Source organism: Salvelinus sp. IW2-2015, unplaced genomic scaffold (assembly GCF_002910315.2).
Source record: "Salvelinus sp. IW2-2015 unplaced genomic scaffold, ASM291031v2 Un_scaffold16616, whole genome shotgun sequence".
Lineage (NCBI taxonomy): Eukaryota > Metazoa > Chordata > Actinopteri > Salmoniformes > Salmonidae > Salvelinus > Salvelinus sp. IW2-2015.
In genome coordinates, this window is record NW_019957674.1 from 40608 (window position 1) to 49570 (window position 8963).

Sequence of the window (8963 nt, forward strand, 5' to 3'; positions counted from 1 at the left end):
ACCGAACCTGTATGATCCCAAATATGCTGTATTTACCCTCCTACCCGGCAGGTCAAGTTTCAAAGTTTCCCTCTCCGGGTTACGTGAAACACAACAAATATTGACTGGGGCCAAGCTTCTATCAGCACACAGTGGATTTTTAACCCTCATTTTGGGATCTCTCTGCTGCCTCTTGGGTCCCGGCTGAAGGACTATATTTGGGAGTGCTAAACCTCAGGCACCACATACAGGCCTGGAACCATGAGACGCCTGGCTCTCCTCGTAGGCCTGCTGGTGCTACACCAAACCCACTGCTTTGAGTTTGTGGTCGAGGGAGAGTGGGAGACGGAAACGGTGAGTTCATATTTTTCAATATCAACTGTTATACGATAACGAGATTTGTTTTATAGATGTGTCTTAATTGCCTTAATGCTGATGGTCCCCAGGAAGAATAGCTGCAGCTAATGGGGCCCCTTAAAAATACAAATACAAATGTGTGTAGATACAGCCTTCTCTCTATCAAATGTGTTCTTTGATAACGTTCCTTTAACAGAACTATATTTTATATGACGTCCATGTGACTGATTAATGCACAACTTTTATTCTCTATTTTACAAATGGCCCTTTTGTTCTACCAGTCATTAGAGGAACAACATGGACGATTTAAGGTGAGATGAAACTCTTCTTTTCTTTTTTCCAAACAATTTGTCTGAACTAATGTTATATAATGTCATAGTTTGCTATTCACAATCGTTAATAATCTGCATTTCTTATATTCAACATGACATTGATTCAATAATGCAACATATTATGAGGGAAATTATCCTGTCTTGAGGTGGGTTTTTGGTTTTGCCCAGTTACAGAAATAGAATACCAACAACATGTAAAAGCAAGCAGTCTGCTTCATTGACCTCTGAACTATTGATAAAGGGGTTATGGAGAGGTCAATGGATTGAACCCAATGACAGTCCTATAAGGTCAATATAGGCTTACTGACAATTCAGCATTTTTATTTAGAATGTCTATAGAATTGTTATGCCATTACCACCTAKCTATAGTTACTGTTACATATGAAACTTCTTTCCGAGGGCAGTATGGGACGGTACAGATACTTCTGCATCTGCATTGCTTGCTATTTGGGGTTTTAGAATGGGTATCTGTAAGCACTTTGTGACAACTGCTGATGTAAAAAGAGATTGATAAAATACTTGATTGATTGGTACAGAGCTGATTGTTTCTGTGTGTTTCCAGAGGGCGATATTGACCAGTGAGGAGCAAGAAGACTTTGAGGTAGGTTTCTCTCTCCGGTCTCTGCTTGATGTTCGACCCCTCTGTCCACTGTGACAGAGTTTAGTCCTCTTATCTACTAATCAATGGTCCTGTTTGAAGAGAATCCTCTGACAGACAGGTTATTGACTTATTGACTCTGCAGTTGCTACATCCATTTAACYWTTCTGTGGTAAAATGTGTCATTTTCTTTCTCAGAATTCTCAGCCTGTTATACACTGAGTATACCAAACATTAGGAACACCTTCCTAATACTGAGTTGCCCTTTTATCCTCAGAACAGACTCAATTCATCGTGGCATGGACTCTACAAGGTGTCGAAAGCATTCCACAGGGATGCTGGCCTATGTTGACTCCAATGGTTCCCACGGTGGTGTGTCAATTTGCCTGGATGTCCTTCGGGTTGTGGACCATTCTTGATACACACAGGAAACTGTTGAGTGTTAAAAACCCAGCAGCGTTGCAGTTCTTGACACAAACCGCTGCGCCTGGCATCTACTACCGTACTCCGTTCAAAGGCACTTAAATATTTTGCTTTGTCCGTTCACCCCCTGAATGGTACACATACACAATCCATATCTCAATTGTCTCAAGGCTTAAAAATCCTTTAGCCTGTCTCCTCCTCTTCATCTACACTGATTGAAATGTATTTAACAAGTAACATCAATAAGGATTTCATCTGGATTCACCTGGTCAGTCTGTGTCATGGAAAGAGCAGATTTTCTTAAGGTTATTTATACTCAGTGTATAAGTAGATACTCCAGAGAAACATGTTTCCTATCCATTTTTCAGTCAGATATTTTGATTTGTAGATTTAAAAAATAATAATTCTGTGTCCCGAAACCAGTTGTTTTATGTGGTTTATATGTAAAGATGTAGAGAGCTTGACTCATAATTCCTATGCAACGGCACTTGTCCCTAGTCGATGACATCACAGCCAAAGTCAGTCTCACGTGCTCCACCTCTCTCTGTAGGCCATCCGGGGTGATGACATCACAGTTAAGAGCTACAAGGTGGAGAGCCGCATCACGTCGCGGTTCTGCCACACCACGGTCAAGAGCTCTGTGGTCAACTCTGGTCCAAATGCCCAGAGCATTGGCTTCAACGTCCAGATCCCCAAACGAGCCTTCATCACCAACTTCACCATGTGAGCCAACCGTCTCAATCACAATAAAAATCACAATCTCAATTCTCAATCACAATCACACTGAAATACAATCCTCGACTTAATGGAAAGAGCTGGAGACTATGTTGTGTGCTGTTTTTAGGAATGTGAATGGGATCACGTTTGTGGGCTCAGTGAAGGAGAAGACTGTGGCTAGGAACCTCTACGCTCAGGCTAGAGCCAGAGGGAAGGCCGCAGGCCTCGTCAGGTACNTCACGTTTGTGGGCTCAGTGAAGGAGAAGACTGTGGCTAGGAACCTCTACGCTCAGGCTAGAGCCAGAGGGAAGGCCGCAGGCCTCGTCAGGTACGTACAGCCCACAATGCACCATGGCTATGGTATTTAGTGTAGCTATACTGAAGAATGACATCTTGGACAATACAAGGAAATGGGTTCCCACCCATTTTTTGACCGTTATGAATCCTATGCCATTCATAATGGTCTATACCGTGTATAACAAACATTGTTGTTACATAAGACCTTTCTAGTGTCCTGTGACTGACTATAGAGCTGGTAATGCTACACCACAGGGCTAACTCCCAGGACATGGAGACCTTTAAGGCGGAGGTCCACGTGCCTCCCGGCAGTAAGATAGAGTTTGAATTGCACTACCAGGAAATGATGCAGAGGAAGCTGGGCTTCTATGAACACTCACTATACCTGCAGCCTGGACGACTGGTGCCTCAGTTCCAGGTGAGAGAGCCTACGTTTGTACGTGTGTGCGTGCCTGTGTGTGGTATTTAACGACTTGATAGGTCAGTGCCTCTGTGTCAGCATATTTGAGCCTTCTCCCTGTCTCTCTGCAGGTGGACGTGTATATCTATGAGCCCAGCGGCATCGCCTCTGTGGAGACACCCAACACCTTGGGAGAGCATTTCAGCGGCATGGCCAAACTCACCTCCTCGAAGGACAAGGCACACGTGGTGTTCAAGCCCTCGCTCCAGCAGCAGAGGAAGTGCGAGAACTGCACCACCAGCGCTATCGATGGRGTCTTTACCGTCAAATACGATGTCCTGAGAGACAGTAACGCCGGGGAACTACATGTGGGTACACACACTGACAGAAACACACGCAGTAACACAGTCTTTGTGTCACTTTACTTTGTAACAGAAATGTAATAAAGGAAGTATTGGTCACTGTTATTTCACTGTTTCTCCTAGGTTTCTGACGGGCATTTTGTGCATTTCTTTGCCCCGGCCAACCTCTCCCCACTTCCTAAAAACATTGTGTTCGTCATTGACGTCAGTGGATCTATGTGGGGAGTCAAGATGAAGCAGGTGTGTGACGTAACCATAGAAAAACTCACAGGGGTCAATCTGTGCCCCATCAGGGTCGTACATCTCTCTTCTCTCACAACCGGCAGAGCCTGCCTGKCAAATGCAACACTGCCCTCATGTGGGTATTCTGTGAAACTGCACTTAATTTACTCTCCAATCTCATTTATGACTTTATCTCTCTCTCTTGCTCTATAACTCTCTCTCTCTCAGACTGTGGAGGCTATGCAGACCATATTGGATGACCTGACCATGGATGACTACTTCAGCATTGTTGACTTCAACCACAACGTGCGCTGCTGGAGTGAGGAGCTGGTTCCAGGCAGCACCATACAGGTGGCTGAGGCCAAGAAATACATCCAGAACATCAAACCCAACGGAGGTGAGAGAAGGGGGGAGAAAGAAGGGAGGGATGAAAGAAAGAGAGCGACAGAGAAAGAGAGCGATGTGGAGGAGTATAAGGAAGTAGAAGGTTGGATGGAATTAAGTAATGGGGAGAGACAGAGGAAAGAGGAAGAGAGGACAGAGTGGTGGATAACGAAAGGTTGTCTGGATGTGTATCTGATTGGCTCTCACTGCCCTTTGATCCGATCCAGGCACCAATATCAACGAGGCATTGATGAGGGCGGTGCAGATGCTGGTGAAGGCGTCCAATCAGGGCATGATCGACCCACGCTCTGTCTCCATGATCATGCTGGTGTCTGATGGAGACCCTACTGTCGGTGAGACATCACACCGCTGCTGATCCCAAAACTGACTGACTTTTCATCACCCACCTAATACCACTTCACCCCCCTTCATTTTCCCCCCCACACCCCATCTAATAACCTCTAGTGATGTACTGCCCTTCATACTGTTGTGCTACCGTCATCCACCATCTCTCCCTCTCTGTGTAGGAGAGATCAAGCTCAGCGCCATCCAGAAGAATGTGAAGAAGGTCATGAGGGAGGAGTTCTCTCTCTTCTCATTGGGCATCGGCTTCGATGTCGACTACGACTTCCTGGAACGCATCGCCATGGAGAATAGGGGCGTGGCCCAGAGGATCTACACCAGCCACGACGCCTCAGATCAGATACGGGTACATCTGAGAGCCGATGCCAATGAGAGAGAGAGAACTCCTCCCTCATGACCTTCTTCACATTCTTCTGGATGGCGCTGAGCTTGATCTCTCCTACACAGAGAGGGAGAGATGGTGGATGACGGTAGCACAACAGTATGAAGGGCAGTACATCACTAAGGTTATTAGATGGGGTGTGGGGGGAAATGAAGGGGGTGAAGTGGTATTAGGTGGGTGATGAAAAGTCAGTCAGTTTGGGATCAGCAGCGGTGTGATGTCTCACCGACAGTAGGGTTCCATCAGACACCAGCATGATCATGGAGACAGAGCGTGGGTCGATCATGCCCTGATTGGACGCCTTCACCAGCATCTGCAGCCCTCATCAATGCCTCGTTGATATTGGTGCCTGGATGGATCAAAGGGCAGTGAGAGCCAATCAGATACACATCAGACAACCTTTCGTTATCACCACTCTGTCCTCTCTTCCTCTTTCTCTGTCTCTCCCATTACTTAATTCCATCCAACCTCTACTTCCTTATACTCCTCCACATCGCTCTCTTTCTCTGTCGCTCTCTTTCTTTCATCCCTCCCTTCTTTCTCCCCCCTTCTCTCACCTCCGTTGGTTTGATGTTCGGATGTATTTCTTGCCTCAGCCACCTGTATGGTGCTGCTGGAACCAGCTCCTCACTCCAGCAGCGCACGTTTGTGGTTGAAGTCAACAATGCTTGAAGTAGTCATCCATGGTCAGGTCATCCAATATGGTCTCATAGCCTCCACAGTCTGAGAGAGAGTTATAGAGCAAGAGCGAGAGAGATAAAGTCTAAATGAGATTGGACAGTCATTTCAGTGCAGTTTCACAGAATACCCACATGAGGCAGTGTTGCATTTGTCAGGCAGGCTCTGCCGGTTGTGAGAGAAGAGAGACTGATGGGGCACATATTGACCCCTGTGAGTTTTTCTATGGTTATAATCACACACTGCTTCATCTTGACTCCCCACATAGATCCACTGACGTCAATGACGAACACACATGTTTTTCGGAGGGGGAGGATTGGCCGGGCAAGAAATGCACAAATGCCCGTCAGAAACCTAGGAGAAACAGTGAATAACAGTGACCATACTTCCTTTATTCAATTCTGTTACAAAGTAAATAGACACAAAGAGTGTGTTCTGCGTGTGTTTCTGTCAGTGTGTGTACCCACATGTAGTTCCCGGGCTTGCTGTCTCTCAGACGTCGTATTTGACGGTAAAGATGCCATCGATAGCGCTGGTGGTGCAGTTCTCACACTTCCTCTGCTGCTGGAGCGAAGGCTTGAACACCACGTGAGCTTGTCCTTCGAGGAGGTGAGTTTGGACATGCCGCTGAAATGCTCTCCCAAGGTGTTCGGTGTCTCCACAAGAGGCGATGCCGTTGGCTCATAGATATACACATCCACCTGCAGAGAGACAGGGAGAAGGCTCAAATATGCTGACACAGAGGCCTGCTATCAAGTCGTTAAATACCACACACGAGGCACGCGAAGGCACGCACGCACACACACACACACACACACACACACACCACACACACACACACACACACACACACACACACACAACACACACCACACACACACCACACACACACACACACACACACACAGGTAAGCTCTCTCACCTGGAACTGGGGCACCAGTCGTCCAGCGCTGCAGGTATAGTGAGTGTTCATAGAAGCCCAGCTTCTCTGCATCATTTCTGTAGTGCAACTCAAACTCTATCTACTGCCGGGAGGCGTGGACCTCCGTCTTAAGTCTCCATGTCCTGGGAGTTAGCCCTGTGGTGTAGGATTACCAGCTCTAAAGTCAGTCACAGGACATAGAAAGGTCTTATGCAACACAATGTTTGTTACACACAGCATAGACCATTATGAATGGCATAGGATTCATAATGGTCAAAAAATGGATGGGAATCCATTTCCCTGTATTGTCCAAGATGTCATTCTTCAGTATAGCTACACTAGATACCATAGCCATGGTGCATTGTGGGTTGTACGGTACCTGACGAGGCCTGCGGCCTCCCTCTGGCTCTAGCCTGAGCGTAGAGGTTCCTAGCCACAGTCTTCTCCTTCACTGAGCCCACAACGTGATCCCATTCACATTCCTAAACAGCACACAACATAGTCTCCAGTCTTTCCATTAAGTCGAGGATTGTATTTTCAGTGTGATGTGATTGAGATTGAGATTGTGATTTTTATTGTGATTGAGACGGTTGGCTCACATGGTGAAGTTGGTGATGAAGGCTCGTTTGGGATCTGGACGTTGAAGCCAATGCTCTGGCATTTGACCAGTGACCACAGAGCTCTTGACCGTGGTGTGCAAGAACGGACGTGATGCGGCTCTCCACCTTGTAGCTCTTACTGTGATGTCATACCCCGGATGGCCTACAGAGAGGGTGGAGCACGTGAGACTGACTTTGGCTGTGATGTCATCGACTAGGGAACAGTGCCGTTGCATAGGAATTGTGAGTCAAGCTCTCTACATCTTATAACAATAAACCACAGTAAAAACAAGATGGTTAAGAAAACTGCTCTTTCCATGAACAGACTGACCAGGTGAATCCAGATGAAATCCTTATTGATGTTACTTGTTAAATACATTCAATCAGTGTAGATGAAGAGGAGGAGACAGGCTAAAGGATTTTAAGCCTTGAGACAATTGAGATTGGATTGTGTATGTTACCATTCAGGGGGTGAACGGACAAAGCAAATATTTAAGTGCCTTTGAACGGAGTACGTTAGTAGATGCCAGGCGCAGCGGTTTGTGTCAAGAACTGCAACGTGTGGGTTTTTAACACTCAACAGTTCTGTGTGTATCAAGAATGGTCCACAACCCGAAGGACATCCAGGCAAATTGCACACACCGTGGGAACCATTGGAGTCAACATAGGCCAGATCCCTGTGGAATGCTTTCGACACCTTGTAGAGTCCATGCCACGATGAATTGAGTCTGTTCTGAGGATAAAAGGGCAACTCAGTATTAGGAAGGTGTTCCTAATGTTTGTATACTCAGTGTTAACAGGCTGAGAATTCTGAGAAGAAATGACACATTTTACCACAGAATCGTTAAATGGATGTAGCAACTGCAGAGTCAATAAGTCAATAACCTGTCTGTCAGAGGATTCTCTCAAACAGGACCATTGATTAGTGATAAGAGGACTAAACTCTGTCACAGTGGACAGAGGGGTCGAACATCAAGCAGAGACCGGAGAGAGAACCTACCTCAAAGTCTTCTTGCTCCTCACTGGTCAATATCGCCCTCTGGAACACACGAACAATCAGCTCTGTACCAATCAATCAAGTATTTTATCATCTCTTTTTACATCAGCAGTTGTCACAAAGTGCTTACAGATACCATTCTAAAACCCCAAATAGCAAGCAATGCAGATGCAGAAGTATCTGTACCGTCCCATACTGCCCTCGGAAAGAAGTTTCATATGTAACAGTAACTATAGGTAGTGGTAATGGCATAACAATTTCTATAGACATTCTAAATAAATGCTGATTGTCAGTAAGCCTATATTGACCTTATAGGACTGTCATTGGGTTCAATCCATTGACCTTCCATAACCCCTTTATCAATAGTTCAGAGGTCAATGAAGCAGACTGCTTGCTTTTACATGTTGTTGGTATTCTTATTTCTGTACTGGCAAAACAAAACCCACCTCAAGACAGGATAATTTCCTCATAATATGTTGCATTATTGAATCAATGTCATGTTGAATATAAGAATGCAGATTATTAACGATTGTGAATAGCAACTATGACATTATATAACATTAGTTCAGACAAATTGTTTGGAAAAAGAAAAGAAGAGTTTCATCTCACCTAAATCGTCCATGTTGTTCTCTAATGACTGTAGAAAAAAGGGCATTTGTAAAATAGAGAATAAAAGTTGTGCATTAATCAGTCACATGGACGTCATATAAATATAGTTCTGTTAAGGAACGTTATCAAAACACATTTGATAGAGGAGAAGCTGTATCTACACACATTTGTATTTGTATTTTTAGGGGCCCCATTAGCTGCAGTATTCTTCCTGGGACCATCAGCATTAAGGCAATTAAGAACCATCTATAAAACAATCTCGTTATCGTATAACAGTTGATATTGAAAATATGAACTCACCGTTTCCGTCTCCCACTCTCCCTCGACCACAAACTCAAAGCA

At 45.3% G+C, this 8963-nt stretch overlaps 1 protein-coding gene and 1 pseudogene across 1 annotated transcript in view; one reads left to right on the top strand and one right to left on the bottom strand.

Annotated features, from left to right (window-relative positions):
- The first annotated feature begins 89 nt into the window (after window positions 1-89).
- The window catches only part of itih2 (inter-alpha-trypsin inhibitor heavy chain 2), a 12268-nt gene continuing 3394 nt past the window's right edge, over window positions 90-8963 (top strand). The window contains exons 1-11 of the mRNA XM_070442776.1: window positions 90-333; window positions 618-647; window positions 1231-1269; window positions 2240-2412; window positions 2534-2638; window positions 2959-3121; window positions 3235-3471; window positions 3589-3705; window positions 3916-4084; window positions 4299-4424; window positions 4599-4780. Coding sequence (XP_070298877.1) covers window positions 241-333; window positions 618-647; window positions 1231-1269; window positions 2240-2412; window positions 2534-2638; window positions 2959-3121; window positions 3235-3471; window positions 3589-3705; window positions 3916-4084; window positions 4299-4424; window positions 4599-4780 — 1434 coding nt within the window. The 5' untranslated portion in view covers window positions 90-240. The remainder of the gene's footprint in view (window positions 334-617; window positions 648-1230; window positions 1270-2239; window positions 2413-2533; window positions 2639-2958; window positions 3122-3234; window positions 3472-3588; window positions 3706-3915; window positions 4085-4298; window positions 4425-4598; window positions 4781-8963) is intronic.
- The window catches only part of LOC139027494 (inter-alpha-trypsin inhibitor heavy chain H2-like), a 4907-nt pseudogene continuing 1919 nt past the window's right edge, over window positions 5976-8963 (bottom strand).